This window comes from Lissotriton helveticus, chromosome 3_1 (genome assembly GCF_964261635.1).
Source record: "Lissotriton helveticus chromosome 3_1, aLisHel1.1, whole genome shotgun sequence".
In the NCBI taxonomy this organism is placed as follows: domain Eukaryota; kingdom Metazoa; phylum Chordata; class Amphibia; order Caudata; family Salamandridae; genus Lissotriton; species Lissotriton helveticus.
This window is the reverse complement of record NC_136061.1, coordinates 51,022,945-51,039,540: the sequence shown is the minus strand read 5'-3', so window position 1 is coordinate 51,039,540 and position 16,596 is coordinate 51,022,945. Positions and strand designations below refer to the sequence as shown.

Sequence of the window (16,596 nt, the reverse complement as noted above, 5' to 3'; positions counted from 1 at the left end):
TGGTGTTATTTATGTAAAGTATAGACCATTGGACAAGGGATGTCCAAAGGTCAAGAAAACTTCTGGTACCTGCTCCCTCTCCCTTATTGCCACACCACCACTGTTTCAACAGGGGACCAGGACTACTGGTCCCAGTGCACCTTGCGGCTCTTCTACCTGCCTCCAACGATGCTCAACTGGGTGAGGAGGCCCTTTAAATACCGAGCAACTCCCCCGCAGCGTGGGACGCGTGCGGGCATGCCCGGGCGTCAGAGCCCGGAAGAGACTGGGCCGGGCCATCCCCCTGACAATTATGTCACTGCCCCTCTCTGACTACACTCTCACCGGCCACCCACCGAGGACTAAGAACTGTGGATTAAGGTACTTTTTGCTTATCCCCAAGGTCCGAACTGCAGAACTGTCGTTGTTGTATCATTTGACGGGGGTTTGTTAACTTAAAGTGCCACGCATTAGTAGCCCTAAACCCAGTAATGGGAATGGACTATGTACCAGTGGAAGAGCCCTGAGCCCACTAATGAACAATGAACTATGCACCAGCCGAAGAGCACTAAGCCCAATAATGGACAATTGACTATGTACCAGTGGAAATGCGCGAAGCCCAGTAATGGACAATGGACTATGCACCAGTGGAAGAGAGCTAAGCCCAGTAATGGACAATGGACTATGTACCAGCGGAAGAGAGCTAAGCCCAGTAATGGACAATGGACTATGCACCAGTGGAAGAGAGCTAAGACAAGTAATGGACAATGGAGTATGCACCAGTGGGAGAGGCTAAGCCCAGTAATGGACAAAGGACTATGCACCAGTGGGAGAGGCTAAGCCCAGTAATGGACAATGGACTATGCACCAGTGGGAGAGGCTAAGCCCAGTAATGGACAATGGACTAGGCATCAATGGAAGAGCGCTAAGCCCAGTAATGGACAATGGACTATGCATTAGTGGAAGAATGCTAAGCCCAGTAATGGACAATGAACTATGTAGCAGTGGAAGAGCACTATGGCAAGTAATGAACAATGGACTATGCACCAGTGGAAGAGAGTTAAGCTTAGTAATGAACAATGGACTATGCACCAGTGGACGGCCACTAAGCCCAGTACTGGACAATGGACTATGCAACAACTGAAGAGAGCTAAGCCCAGTAATGGACAATGGACTGTGCACCAGTGGAAGAGAGCTAAGCACAGAACTGGACAATGAACTATGCACCAGTGGAAGAGAGCTAAGCCCAGTAATGGACAATGAACTATGCACCAGCAGTAGAGCGATGAGCCCAGTAAGGGACAATGGACTACGTACCAGTGGAAGACTGTTGAGTCCATTAATGGACAATGGAACTTCAGTGGAAGGACCTTGGTCACTTGCAACGTTAGAAACACTGGAAAGTTTATTCACAATTCATGCATATTTAGGAAATTTACAATGACGTAATTTAGTCTTCATGTGCAAAGCTGCATAGGGAAAGATACACATATAGAACGGGGTGGGAGGGGGCAAGTAACAGGAGTGAGCAGAAAACAACTTCCATATTGAATAAAATGGACATTCCATCAGAATATGGCAACAAAAGTACATTAATAAACACACTGCTATACATTATACTAAACTAATTTCAAGTGTGTTCATGAGAGGTTATTATTATCAGATTGGACCCATTATTACATTCATAATTCAGAAACATTTTCCATAATAATGCAAATCCTAAAACCATTTCAACCATCACAATTTGACACATTTTATAATGCTGTTGAGGAGTGACGATAACAAGCTCAGAACCTTTAATCCAAAATACGGGTGTGTTTAAAGAATCTCTTAGACCTTTTCGTCTCTACTCCTTTTTCTATTCCTCTTTTTCTTATGTTTAACCACATCTGACAAGAGCCGGACAAGCCTGACACTCACAGGTTGTCTTTCTTCTTCAGGGGCTCCACCTGCTTCAGATGCCTCCTGTTCTACCTTGTGGGTCACCTTGGTGGTGGCTTCAGGGATGCTCCTCGGTGCTGTTGTCGCTGTCCTTGGTGTGGTTCTCTTCTATGAGAGACGCGCAAAGAAAGCAAATGGTAAGAGTCTATTCAAAGTCCCATTTCAAAGTATAAAGCAGTGAAAAAGCAGGTGCGATATAATGTATTCTCTTATTTCAGGTGCGACCAGTGGTGGCAGCCGTAGAGTCATCTATGAACCTGAGGTAAACTATGGGAATGTGGAGAAAGGAAAACCAGCACAGGTTGCAGTGAGTGCATTATAATAAATCTATAAATACATATGTACAGGCTGTAACCAAGAGCCTACTCCCAAACTACCAAGAGTAACACATATTAATACCATAGACAGGTATGTACAGATAACAGGCTTGTAACCGAGCTCAGACTGCAGTGAATGCATGATAATACATCTATAAATACATTTGTACCTCCTGAAACCAAGAGATCATTCACAAACCTCAAAGAGTTACACATATTCTTACCATAAAGATGTATGTACATATAATAGACATGTAGCCAAGCACAGGCTGCAGCCGTGGTTGAAGTGGGAGAAAAAAAGTAGGGGAATTGTGGGCGGAGAATCAGAGGGCGGGAATAACCTGTGAATTGGGTCAGTGGGCGCAGTCAGAGGTATAGCAGAAACAGCAAAATATTCCAATTTTTAACCACATGGGTACTCATGACAAGCTGAGCTCGTCATAACGGCCGCAACGCTCGCATGCGGGGCTAATTCCCCCGCTGTGCTGAGCGTTCCATACAAACGGGTGTGGCCGTGACGAGCTCAGCTCGCCATGAGCACACGGCCACAGTGCTGCTTGACGGGCCGAGCTCGTCACGAGCACCGGGGCGCTGTGCCCCCTCCCCCTCCCCCCAGCACAGCGGGGGAATTACCCCCGCTGCAAAGGGGTTAATATTTGTTTCCCATTTCACTAACCGGTTACAGCTTATTACGTAATTTAATCTAACCAATGGCATGTTTATTTAAGGTTTATTATGAGTTATTGCCATTAAAATACAGTCACAAAGATGAATACATTTCCAATCACAGAATCTCCCAAATATCCTCAGCCATGGCTTCCCTTTCATCAGCACTTCTCCGCCCTTTTTCCACAAGAGCAGTTCAAGCATGAATTGCAAAATACTCTAGTTCGTAAATTTTTTCCACATAATTATGGTTCTGCCATATTTGCCACATAATACATCACCTGCTGCATAATTTGCCAATTTAAACTAACACATTGATTATAGCTGAAACGGATCAAAAGTTACTAAAAAATGTGACTTGTGCTGCTGTGACGTGGAGGGCCCTCGCAAAGGTTGACTGGTCACATTTCGCCCTGTTCAGTTGTATGTTCCACTGGTTCTAATAAGGAAAAGTCTTTGCAGAGACTGTTAGCATGTGTAAAAATGTCAAAATAATAAAGTATCAGAAAATGTACAGCACCACTAATACCAGTGTAGGGTGTCAGAGCACTTTACATCACACATATTACACACAGACAATCAATCATACGTGTGTAAACACTTTATAGGAAATGTTACAAAGGACTACAAGGTGTAGGAGACACATAACTAACATTCTAGTAGGCAGCATAGTTTAATAGTGATCGGTCTGGAGAAACACAAAGTCAGAATTTAAAATGTAATACCATGGTTGGGGGATCCTTTTAATAATCAGAATTGATTTCTACCCAAATTATCCCTTTTTTGCAACATTTGGATAATCAAAGACTGGGGAAAAAACCATAACGCTCTAATTTATACCTTGCATAATTTATACCTTTACATGACAGTTAATAGCTTATTGTTCTATGTTAGGATTTTAACTTATTAACTGAAAGTAACAAATGGATCTCTCTGACCAAAGCAGCATCCCACTGACCTATTTACATTATGTGCACTTTGTGATCTGCCTGGTACATCTTCTTAGTAGAAGGTACAGTCTAGTGGTTCAATGCTGGCCCCTTCAAAACAGGACGCTGCACGAGCACGCTGACCCCGTAACTCGAGCCTTGCCTGCCTCTCACTTGCTGCTAATTGAACACGCTGCACTTTATTGATTTTTAAAAAAATCATTTTAATATTGTTTTAACACTAGCTGTGCTGGGAATTTTTATTTGGGAATTTTGGCTGAGGGAGTACCCTGATATCGTTTACGCTCTTCGAACGCATTCCACCATTTCACTCAGGACGGTGTGGTCTAGTAGTTCAACGCTGGCCCCTTTAAAACGGGACGCTATGCGAGCACGCAGGGGATGCGCCTAAGGTAAGCCCATCTGCGCCCGTCAGCATCCTGGAGGGGTCCGGGGATGCTGCCGGGTCTGTTCTGGCGGCGCCCAAGGTAATCACATATGACAGGGACTGCCTTCTAGACTTTGACCAGCGCTCTGTTTGCAGACCTCAGTTAGATATGTTGGGGAACAATCTTTCCCTGAGGTGCAAAGACTGTAACTGGACAGTCTGCCCTTCTCTCAGAGAGAGCAAAGTTGAAATGGACACGACTGCCCTTAACATTAGAGCAGATGAATCATGTAACTTCCTGAGGGCCTCTTTACTGGAGAAGCGCGGCTCAATGGTTAGAGCGGCAGACCCTGATGCAGAGGTCTGGCCCGGGAGCAGGGTTCAATTCCCGCCTCAGGGGCTCTTGGACTCAATTTCCCCGGACCTGATAATACTCGCCTCGTGCCTAGTCTAACCATGGGTCCCACTCTGCAACTCTGGGCAATAGCTTGCTTAATCTCCACAATGGCCCCAGCAGCGCTGGGATGCCTGGCTTCACCTTGGGGGTGCCCAGGAGTGGACATTTCACAGGAAAGCCAGGATGGGTTCCACAGCGGTATGAATACAGCGCTACGAGACCTCTGGGTAGAAGTGCGCTATATAAATACAAACACACACACACACATTTACTGACTGTTCGCTCCTTAAAAAACATGAAATTGAAATTTTTTATTTTTTACCCGACTCCTTCCCCGATTTTTTTGTTCCTCACGGAAACCTGGCTAATGGATGCGTCCAATCCTACTATTGCTAATGCGATCCCCCAGGCCTATCAGATTTTGAGGAAGGACCGCCGCACGGGGAGAGGCGGCGGGTTAGCCATAGTATACAAGAACTAATTTTCCTGTATTCTCTTTGTAAATACAGAAATAGAGGGGATTGAGATTCTGGGTTTTCTCCTGACATACTCAGCCCAGCAATCGATGGCAGGAGTAGTAATCTACTGTCCTCCCGGACCGGCAAATAACTTTTTGGAATCCGTCAACCATATTATCTCTCCCATTGCAGCTAAATACAGCCATTGTATGGTCCTTGGTGATTTAAATTTTCGCATGGACAAGTTATTCGACCCGGATTCCAGGAGACTGTATGAATCCTGCGATATTCTCAACCTGACTCCGTATGTAGGTCTTCCCACCTATGACAAAGGGCACATACTGGATCAAGTCTTTTCTTCAAACCAGATTTACATGGATGTCCCACTAGCCCTAACTTGGTCAGACCACCATCTGATCGAGTTTAAAATTCCTAGAGAGTATGGAAGGCCCCAACTTTCGGACACAGCCAGTGCCAGTCACAGTTTCATGCCATTCCATCTGATGACACCTGAGGCCATTCAGTGTGCTATGCGGTATCATCCGATTCCCTTAAGTGGTACCCTGGAACTTGATGTGCAGGCCTGGTTGCACTGACAGGACTTGGAACTAGCCCCCCCCTTCAGTGAGGTTCGCTAAATCCATCCGTGTTTCGGCCACTTGGTTCTCTGAAGCCTTAAGAGATAGTAAAAGGGACTGTAAACATCTTGAAAGAGAGTGGAGGAGAAATTATAGTTCCTCTGATAAACTGACTTATAAACTTGCCTTGAAAAATCATTACAAGAAAGTACGTGAGGAAAATAAACTTTTTTTGTCTACACAAATTGATTTGGCAGCTAATAAATGTAAAACCCTGTTCAATATAGTAAAAAGCTTCTCCTCCCCTACGATATTCAGCCAACTGTTTGTTCCCTACAAGCGAATGGACTTATCGTATGACCCTTCTTTTATAAAAAAAATTAAAGTTATCCGGGACTCCTTTGTAGTGCAGTCATTGGACCTGGAGGATGTCAGGGGACTTCAGTTAGATGTTTGTCCCAGCCCCAGTATCAGAGGCGTAGCTAGAGCTTGCGGCGCCCGGGGCTATCCCTCAGATTGCCGCCCCTTGGAGGGGGGGGTGGTGCTGGGGAAAAAGGACGGTGAGCACTTGAAAGATGTCCGAGAGACACGTAGTATTGCCGCTAATATTTACCTCGATCATACAAGTTACATGGACATACATGACACGGTCAAAGGTTACACAGTTGAATACACCGGTGACTGGAAGTACAAAAGAGAACACACAGACTGCATGATGATTCACCCAATCTAGAAGTCTCAACTGTTGAGCTGTCAATATGGTGTTTAGAGTTATATTTAACGATTTCATAATCAATTTTACCTCACCACGAGAGACAAATACTGTATGGAAGTTTCCCAAGGAACAAGGATCAAAATCCCGACAAAACATAAGTCTGTCTAAATATGAGAGACGTGTTAGAGACAGAGTGTGTCAAAGAAATTTTGAGAAACATCTATGTTACTAGTTGCCTTTTATTTTGTCACAGTATTATACCCATCTGGTAACTAGCCTAATGTCATGTGTCAGTCCTGTCTTTTTAGCCGTAAGCAGTTTGCATGCTAGAATATGTAAGTCTGTGCTCACAATGTTAAATATGGAACTACAAGACCCAAAATGCAATGTATTGTTTTTAAAAAAAACATTTTTATTATATATATATATATTTTTTAAATCAAAAGAAAGAAGGTACATAATAAGCATGTCACTGTCAAGCCACGGCCCTGCGCCCCCCCACCCCACCTACCCCCACACATTCCAACAGAATTTAGGCCCCTCTCAGTGTTAGTCAGATACACACGTAGTGACGGCTCGTCAACATATCCATGGTGTACAATCCCTGAAACTCGAGCAGCTCCATCTTAAGTATGCATCATAGGTACGTACAAACAGTCCTCCATCTAAACCATGGTAACGTCTCCATTTGCCCCACACTTTACGGAATTTCTTCGGACACCCTCTCGCCCTATATGTAACCCTTTCGGCCGCCATGTACAAATCCATGCCTCTCCTCCATTCTCCTAACTGGGGCGCATCCGGTGCTCCCCATTTCCTGGCCACATCCCTTTTGGCTACCACCAGTGCTAGGGCCAAGAAAATCAGCAGCGGACGGGCCAGGTCCACATCATTGGACATCCCCTGGAGGATGAGTTTCGGGTCCAGCGGGATAACCATCTCTAGCACCTCACCCAGTTCAGCGGTGACCCCCCCCCAGTAAGTTTGTATATGTGGACACAACCACACTGTATGGAAGAAATCCCCAGTTACAAATCCACAGCGCAAGCAGCTAGGGTCCGTGATCCTCCCCATCTTAAGGAGCATATCCTGTCAAAGTAAACCCTGTGTAGGATCTTAAATTGTATCAAGCGGAGTCGCGACTTTATCGCCACCTCTCTAGGGTGCATTAATACTACCTCCCAATCCACATCATCCATCTCTCCTACTTCCTTCTCCCACACCGCCCGAAGGTCCTCTAGTCTGTCCGGTTTATTATTCATAATCGTCTTGTATGTCAGTGAGACGGCTCTTTCGGGGATCTTTTCCTGCAGCAAGCGGCCTTCTAGAGGCGCGTATTCAAGGAGTGTCTCTTGTAGTGTCCTTTCCGCTCGCCATGCATGCCTAAATTGGATATATTTGTATAGCTGTGAGTGGTGTAGCCCAAACTCTGCCTGTAGTGATTGGGATGACTTCAGGGTCCCACCTTTAGTCACATCTCCTATGGAGGAGATACCTATGTCGTCCCAACCTCTGAAACCTCTCAGTTTACCAAGTTCTTTCAACCAAGAGCAGTCCCAGATCGGGGTCTGTCTCGAGGGTCTATGCGCCCATCCTGTAGCTGTCGAGGCCTTCTTCCACGCCCCCCGAGTAAGTCTAGTGGCCGGTAGGAGCCTGGTCTGTCCCTTCCCCTCACATATGTAGTGCAGACAAGTGTGTGTGCCCATAGAGTACCTTTCCAAGGAATATGTGGGGTGTGTGGCCGGCGCATGCACCCATTCATTGATGGGGGCCAGATGTTCCGCCCAGTAATAGGCCTCCAGGTCAGGAAGTGAGATCCCCCCATCGTACTGGTGTCTCTGTAGGGTCGTCAGTGCGACCCTGGGGTGTTTCCCCAACCACAGGTAGGACCTCAACTCTGCATGGACTTCTCGGAGAGTCTTGAGCCTCAACAGAAAATACTCATTCTGAAAGGCGTTCAGGAATCTCGGTAGGGAGATCATTTTAAACATGGCCGCCCTTCCAAGAATTGTCAAGGGGAGTAATTGCCACCTGCTTGCGTCCAGTTTAAAGGCGCTAAGAACACGGTTAATATTGCGATCGTAGGAGACGTCTCTGTTCGTTGTTATGAATATCCCTAGATACAGAAATCCCTCACTGGACGTTTGCAGTCTTTCTGGTAGCTGAGGCCACCCGGTCCGCCCTCGGGGATCGTAGAGCGTCGACTTATGCCAATTGATTCGATAACCAGATCTGGCCCCGTATTGGTCTAGTTTACGAAAGAGCGCCGGTATAGTAGTCACCGGCAGCGTCACATACAGTAACACATCATCAGCATAGAGGGACAGTTTTTCCTCCTGTAGCTCTGCTGGTCCCAGCTGGAATCCTGTTACTCTAGGGCTCTGCCTAATCGCGCACGCCATGACCTCAATAGACAAGGCAAACAATATGGGGGACAGGGGACAACCCTGTCGAGTTCCCCTCTGTATGGGGAAGGCCTTAGATGTCGCACCATTCACCCGGACTCGAGCACTAGGGCCGGAGTAGAGGAGGCGAACCTTCCGCCGGAACTTGGGCCCAAAGCCCATATGCTCTAGGACTCCCTCCAGGAAGGGCCAGTGTACTGCGTCAAACGCTTTTTCAGCGTCAAGAGACAGGAACCAATGTGGCTCGGTCCTGCCTTCCACTTCACATAGCCAATTATGTGTCCTATGTAGATTATATCTTGTCGCCCTTTCCGGAATGAACCCTGTCTGGTCCATGTGTACCAAGTGTGATATGACTCGTCTCAGGCGAAGAGCCAGAACGGTTGCATAAACTTTTGCCTCAACATTCAACAGGGAAATGGGGCTGTAGGACGCGCAGTCATCCACGGGCTTCCCTGTCTTATAAATTGGAATAATCATGGCCTTTCTGAGGTCCAGCGGGAAGTGTCCCTGGCCTATACCGAGATGCTGAGGGGGAGGGACACTTCCCCCTGGACCTCAGACCAGCGGGAAGTGTCCCTCCCCCACAGCATCTCGTATAGGCCCAAAAGGTGTTCGATCAAAAGGTCTGCCGTCTTCTTCAAGAACTCTGCAGGGAATCCATTTGGGCCAGGGGCCCTACCTGCACGAAGTTTTGTCAGTGCCACCCTGACCTCTTCCTCCGTGACATCAGCCTCCAAGTCCTCACAATCCGTCTCCTCGAGCTTCGGGATGTCAACGGTTGCTATGTATTCCAGCGTGTCCTCCTTGGATCCCAGATCACGGGCCTCATAGAAGGTCCCAAAGTAGTCTGCGAAAGCTTCTGCTATCTCGGTGTCAGTACATGCCCACTCATCTGGACCAACCCTCACTCTTTCCACCCATCTCTCATCCCTCTCTTTCCTACCTAACCACGTCAGAAGCTTTCCGGACTTGTCACCCACTTCATAAAGGCGATGTAGGGTGGCCAACGCCTGTGTCCTGCCCTCCCCTGTCACTAACTGTTTATACTGGGCTTATATATCAATCAATTGTCTCAAGGTCCCTGGGTCTTTAGTACGATAGTGATCCGTATCCAATTGCAATAGCTGCGTCTCCAGGAATTGGATCTCCGCCTGTCCCTTTCTCCTAGCATCCACCAATCTGCAGTGCGCCCTAGCTCTCAGCACTACTTTAAGCGCTTCCCAGAGGACCACCCCAGAGTCCTCAGACCCCACGTTTTCTGCCAGGTATACCTTAATGTCAGCTCTCAGTCCCCTTAGCAGCTCTGGGTTCTGCAAATCCCATGCCGAAAGCCTGAGAATTCTAGGTCCGAATCGTCTCCTCCCGCCCACCTCTAACACCAGCGGCGAGTGATCAGACACGCCTCGGGCCCAGTATTCCGCCAAGTCTGACATCTGTATTGTCTGTCTCGCCATGAAGATATAGTCCAGGCGGGAGTAGACTTTATGTGCTCCCGAAAAGAAGAATGCCTGGGCATTCGGGTGCAACCATCTCCATACATCTAATAGGCCAAGAGCAGTTATGGTTTTGGCTAATGGGGTCACGGTCATGGGTCTGTCTCTGTCTCCCGTCCTATCTACCGAGGGGCGCATTACATCATTGAAGTCCCCCCCAAGGATCTGGATCGTGTCAGATGTGTTAAGAATGATGTCGGACACCCCCTTTAGCGTGTCTGCCTGGAGTTTGGGCGGAGCGTAGGCAGAGATGAGTGTGCATTCCTTCCTTCCCCACAACCCTCGTACTTCCACATAAGTACCCCTTGGGTCGGTCCAAACCTGTGCTACTCTCATTGGTGGACATTTTTTAATCAATATTGCTACCCCTCTGGACCCAGTAGTAAATACAGCGTGAGCCAGAACTTTATATTGTCCTCTCGCTAGGAAGGCACATTTCGTATCCCTCAGATGCGTTTCCTGTAGGAGTATCACATCTGCTCCAGATCGCTTAATATAGTTGGTAACCAGACCCCTTTTTATCTTACAGCCCAGTCCATTAACATTCCAGGTCATCACTCTAATACCTCCCTCACGTGCCATTCTATCCGGATCCCCTACCGACATAATGGTGGAGTCTCAATAAGCGGTCTCGGGCGCCTCGCGCCGGCATTCGCCGTGTGCTATACGTGTGCTGCCAACCCGTGTGCGAAGGTGCCTTCGGTGACATCGTAATAATCCTGTTGGTGTGTGGTGTAAAGTGTGCCTGTTCTTCCAACAAGTGACTGCAGCGCTCATGCCAACCATCCCCCCTCCCCCCTCCTCCCAGCTGACTCCTCCCTCCACCCCCATCCCCCTGCTGCCCCAACTCGCCCATCCAATCAAACTCAACATAACGTCCCCACCAAACCCCACTCCCCCCACCCTACCTTCCTCCCCCAGCAGACCTATCGAGTACTTCCCCTCCTGACAGGACTTACTGGTAGGAAAAAGGTCTGTCGCCCTCCCTGAGATTCTCCCCCTCTTTGAACTACCCCAGCTCGTTAATCAACATGTAACCAAACGGCTGAGTTCCGCAAAGTCCACAAAGTCTAGCGGAAGTCCGTTAGAACGTAGGGGAAGTGAGAAACAAAACACTACCCTCCCCTCTCTCACTACAATGAACAAAACTGAACAACCCACAAAAACCAAAAGTAGGTTGCGTGCTTCCATGTGGCCAGCCGATATCGTGTCCATCCACCATTGTTAGTTTCAAGCGATGTGGGGGCCAGACGCTCCCTGCCCTGATGGGCCATCAGTATCCGGATCGCCCTCCAGTTCATGTATGGCCAGCACCAGCGGCGCTTGTCCCTGACCCTCTTCCACCTCCGATGCCTCTCCCTCTGCTGCGCTGTCTCTATCGGTAAGGTCCTCTAGTGCAAGGGCCGAGAACCTAGATCCGGATATCGTGTCTATCTGTGGCAGATCGGTAGCTTGGTGTCTCCCCAGTGGCCTATTCTGTGGGGGGTATGGCATCGTTTGGGTCTCCCTCGCGGTCCTCGCTCTGCGTCTCCTCTGTGGCAGCGCCCTCTCCCAGAAAGTCCCAGATGGTAGGCCTGTCCTCGGCGACTCGTTGCCATTCTCGTCTGCGAAGGGGCGGGCGCTTCTCCAACCATTGCCAGGCGTCATCTGGATGTACGAAGAAGTATGTTTTGTCCTTGTAGATGACCTTAAGTTTGGCCGGAAATAGAAGCATATATCGGATCTTCAAGTCCCGGAGTTTAGCTTTGACTGAGTCAAACGAGCGTCGGGCCCTCTGCACCTCCTGGCTGTAGTCAGGAAAGATCATGATTTGCGAGTCCTCCAGCCGGATCTCCCCTAGCTACCTCGCTTCTCGGAGGATCAGGTCTCTATCCGCAAAATTCAGAAATCTCGCTATTATCGGTCGCGGCCGATCGCCCACCAGAGGTTTGGCCATGAGAGCTCTGTGCGCCCGCTCAATAATAAAGCAGTTTGAGAAGGTTGCTTGGGGAAGCGTTTCAAGGAGCCAGGAGCGCAGGAAACCCGCCATATCCGTCCCTTCAATTCCTTCTCTAAAGCCCACGAAGCGTAGGTTGTTTCGTCTCACCCTATTTTCCGCGTCGTCCACCTTCCATATTAGCTGCGTTTGGGTGTCCTTCAGGTCCTTCACAGCCTTCCGGAGGTCTTGTATGGAGTCTTCCGCTTCGTCCAGCCTGGTCTCCGCCGTGGTGACCCTTTCCGTGAGGTTCCGAAAGTTCTGTCGCAACAAATTGACCTCCACTTCCACCTCGCCGATTTGCACCTCAAGGGCCGCTCTAAACGCCTGGATGTCTGCTCTGGAGGCCTGTATCGCACTCATCAGGAGGGCAGTATCCGAGTTCGCCCCCGCTCCCTCCGTGCCTCCCGTCTGTGGTGCCATCGCAAATTTGTCAATTGGCCCTTGCTTCTGTGTCTTTAGGGCTGTGTCCTTCTTTCCCATGATGGCCTGACCTCTGCGCCGTAAGTGTGGGGTGGGAAAAGCAACCGCCCTCGCAGTAATCTGACGGCCGCTGCGACGCTCCACCTTGTCTTCTCACGGTCAGGACGGCTCACGGGGCTAGGACGCACCCCGTAGTGCCCACCAGGGAGGCCTGCCGCAGCGATGTTGCACTTCGCGACGTCGAAATTAGTCGTGGAGCTACAGGGGCAAGTTGTCCCCCAGCAGCCTGGCCGCAGCCCCACCACGGATGTCTCCCCAAGTCCCGGGGCCAGTACCAAGTTCTCCCGCTCCCGGGACCGGACCCACGTGTTCCCGGTGTCACAGGCCTGACCCTGAGTTCAGCGTCTTAAGGGACCTCGTGTCTAGCCCAACCGGGTGACGCCACCGCAGATTTGACGTGTCCCAGACCAGCACGCTAAATTGCCGCACCCTGGAGGCTCCTCCGTAGATGTCTCCTCTCGGTTTAATGTTGGTGGGCGGCCCCCTCTCCAGGAGTCCCCCCTCGGCGGTCGCTCACCTCGGATGTCTTCCTTCAGGGGCCCTCTCCTCCGCAGCTGCTGTCTCCTGGCCCAGGCACTCTACCGCGCGGGCCGAAGGGGGAGAAGGGCCCCGGCCGCTTCCCACTGCCTCGTCCCCACTGAGCCCGGAGCAGCGCCAGGTCCAGGGATATTACAGTGACGCCTGCCGCATCCTCCCTGTGCAAGCGGCGACCCCAGATCACAGACCCGCAGCTCTGAGGGTGGGCGGGCAGGCGCAGACCCAGGGATTCTCAGCGCTGCGTCGCTGCTTCCGCCATCTTGCCTCCGTCCCGGACTCAGGCGCGATTTTCCAGATTGCCGGATTTCGCCTCTCGTCGAGCCTCCAGGGAGCTCCCGATACCGCAGTTCTGGTCAGCTAGTGTTCCGCCGTCACAGGCGTTATCTTCGGGGTCCGGTAGATGGGTAGGAAATTGTCGGATTTATACGGCCGGCCGAAGCGAGCACAGAGCGCGTTTCACTCGGCCATGTTGCAAGCCACGCCCCCCAAATGCAATGTATTGTTGACCATAATACCAGGACTGGTCAAAAGATCTGCCACAAGAAATGGGGCATCATGGCAGCTGTGTGTATTTTAACAATTCGAACACTGCATCTTTGCTCAGTTATCAGTCTTATAATCACAGTCAAATATCGGTTTACCAAGATTCCATTGTAAATCCTGTCCTCCTAAGTGCTGTTAACATTGTGATTCTTTCTCGGAATGAGGGAATGAGGTGTTGGAGACCCCACCTCCTTTGACACTTACTTCGTGTCAGGCCATGAGTGATAAAACAATTACTGATTACCCATTATAGAAGGACTCACACCTCCACTCTTAACACTCAACTAAAAACTCCATCCCCAGCCTGAAGACCTCTAATATATGGAGAATCATGCATAGTAAAGCTACATTAAAATGTTATGTACTTACCATGTCGATATTTTGGTTGCCTACATTTATGTTATAATATTTGTATATCACAACATATAGTGCGTAGTATTCTGTTACCATGCCTCTTCTATATTGAGTGATGTCCAGAGAGCCTGCCAGCAAAATGCCAAAAGCTGCCTGCAAGCATAAAGCACTGCCCCAGGCCAGAATTGACTCCTCACGAGAGCGTAGCGGTGAAGCGCGTAACGCGTCACTGCTACGTTCTAATCGAGAGGGCTGCAAAAATATCACTACAGGGCCGTCATTGATAGCACTCGCGCACACAGCGCACGCTACAAGATTGACGGCCCTGGACTCTGAGGCTGGGACGGGGGGGGCAACAACGGTCGAGGAGTCCGAGGAAACACAAACGCGGGACTTAATTTTGGGCAATTTAGTTGAAAGCGCCGCGGCCACCTGCAGTGCTTTCAATTAAATTGCCAAAAACGAAGTCCCACGTTTGTGTTGTGTGCACTGTGCAGCTCAGCTGTTACTAAAGCAGGTCAGAAGGAGTGGAGTGCAGCGCCGCTTTGCACTTTTAAACTGGGCCGCGGTCGCCTTTATAATTTACTTGGGGACACTGTGTTCATTCCCAAATAAATTATACAGGCCGTCGCGGTCGCAATGGGCCTCCAGTGCCGAATGGCCACGGCCCCCTCAAAAATGGTGCCGCCTGGGGTGGACCGCACCCCTCCCCTAGCTACGCCACTGCCCAGTACATTTCTTACGGAATTCCCTATGATCACCTCAGAGAAATCTCTGGTGCTTATGAAATCACTGAAATCCGATGCCCCCTCTGATCCCTGCCCAGCTAAAGTCTTGTCCTTTATAGCGGAAGTGATCAACCCTATAGTAAACCCTATTTTGAACACTGCTCTGCAGGAAGGATCCATGTCCCAAATGTGGAAACACGCCAAAATTCTCCCGCTATTAAAGAAACCTACGGCAGACCCAGAGGCCGCCAATATTTATAGGCCTATCTCACTTTTGCCTTTTTTTCCAAGGTTGTGGAAAAATGTGTTAATGGAGTCTTAACTAATTATGTGGAGACTAATGGCTTGTTGCACTCTAGCCAGTCAGGTTTCAGAGCTAATTTATCACTGAGACTGCTTTGCTGGAAGTTGCGGGGACAATTAAGGCTACATTGGACAGAGGAGGTAATGATGTTCTGGTTTTACTGGACCTCTCTGTAGCCTTTGATACCGTGCCCCACACTAGATTACTGCAAAGACTCAGCGAGAGCAGTATTGGTGGCACGGTATTGAGTTGGTTTGCGTCTTTTCTGCGGTATAGCAATAAAAAAAATAGAGTGCTCTAATGACCTAGAGACCAACATTCCTGTCCCCCTTCTACGCAGATCCTACACTACCAAGCAATCTGCCTTCATTCTCTACACAGTTCCTCTTTGAGAGGCCTGTCCATCTCACACCCAAACCCATTAGGTGGATAAGATCATACTACACACACTCTTCTCCTTGTACAGAAGTCTTCATGGACAGTTCACTCCCTCCAGACAATCAAGCACAATTTGGTGGATAAGATCATACTATGAACACTCTTCACCTCCTACAGAAGTCTTCATGGACAGTCCACTCCCTCCAGACACCCAAGCGCCATTAGGTGGATATGATCATACAATACCCACTCTTCTCCTTGTACAGAAGTCTTCATGGACAGTCCACTCCCTCCAGACACTCAGGCACCATTAGAAGGATAATATCATACTTTGCACACTCTTCTCCTTGTACAGAAGTTTTCATGGACAATCCACTCCCTCCAGACACCCAAGAACCATCAGGTGGATAAGATCATACTACACACACTCTTGTCCTTGTACAGAAATCTTCATGGACAGTCCACTCCCTCCAGACACTCAAGCACCATTAGTTGAATAAGATCATACTACGCACACTCTTTACCTCCTACAGAAGCCTTCATGACAGTCCCCTCCCTCCAGACACCCAAGCACCATTAGGTCGATCAGAACATACTATGCCCACTCTTCTCCTTATACAGAAGTCTTCATGGACAGTTCTCTCCCTCCAGACACTCAGGCACAATTAGGTGGATAAGATCATAATACAAACACTCTTCTCCTTGTACAGAAGTCTTCATGGACAGCCCACTCCCTCCAGACACCCAAGCACCATTAGGTCGATCAGATCATACTACGCCCACTCTTCTCCTTGTACAGAAGTCTTCATTGACAGTTCTCTGTAAATGTAAATGTACAGGAATTTATATAGCGCAAATCACCGAGCGGTTTCTAAGCGCTTGCTTAGGGAACCCGCCCTGGTATTCCCCTGTGAGATAACCCCGGCAGGGTATCCACAAGGTGAAAGCCAGGCATCCCGCCGCGAGGGGCCGTTGTGGAGATTAAGCAAGCTATTGCCCAGAGTCGCAGAGTGTGAACCCGTGAA

At 49.1% G+C, this 16,596-nt stretch overlaps 1 protein-coding gene across 2 annotated transcripts in view; it reads left to right on the top strand.

The window, feature by feature from the left end:
* The window catches only part of LOC144824398 (uncharacterized), a 150,717-nt gene that overhangs the window by 57,610 nt on the left and 76,511 nt on the right, over positions 1–16,596 (top strand). The window contains exons 4-5 of one of the 2 annotated variants that reach the window (XM_078683508.1): positions 1,920–2,057; positions 2,139–2,182. In XM_078683508.1, the coding sequence (XP_078539634.1) occupies positions 1,920–2,057; positions 2,139–2,182 (182 nt within the window). Of the gene's footprint in view, positions 1–1,919; positions 2,058–2,138; positions 2,228–16,596 lie in introns of both variants that reach the window. The other variant, XM_078683507.1, reaches the window with a different exon arrangement.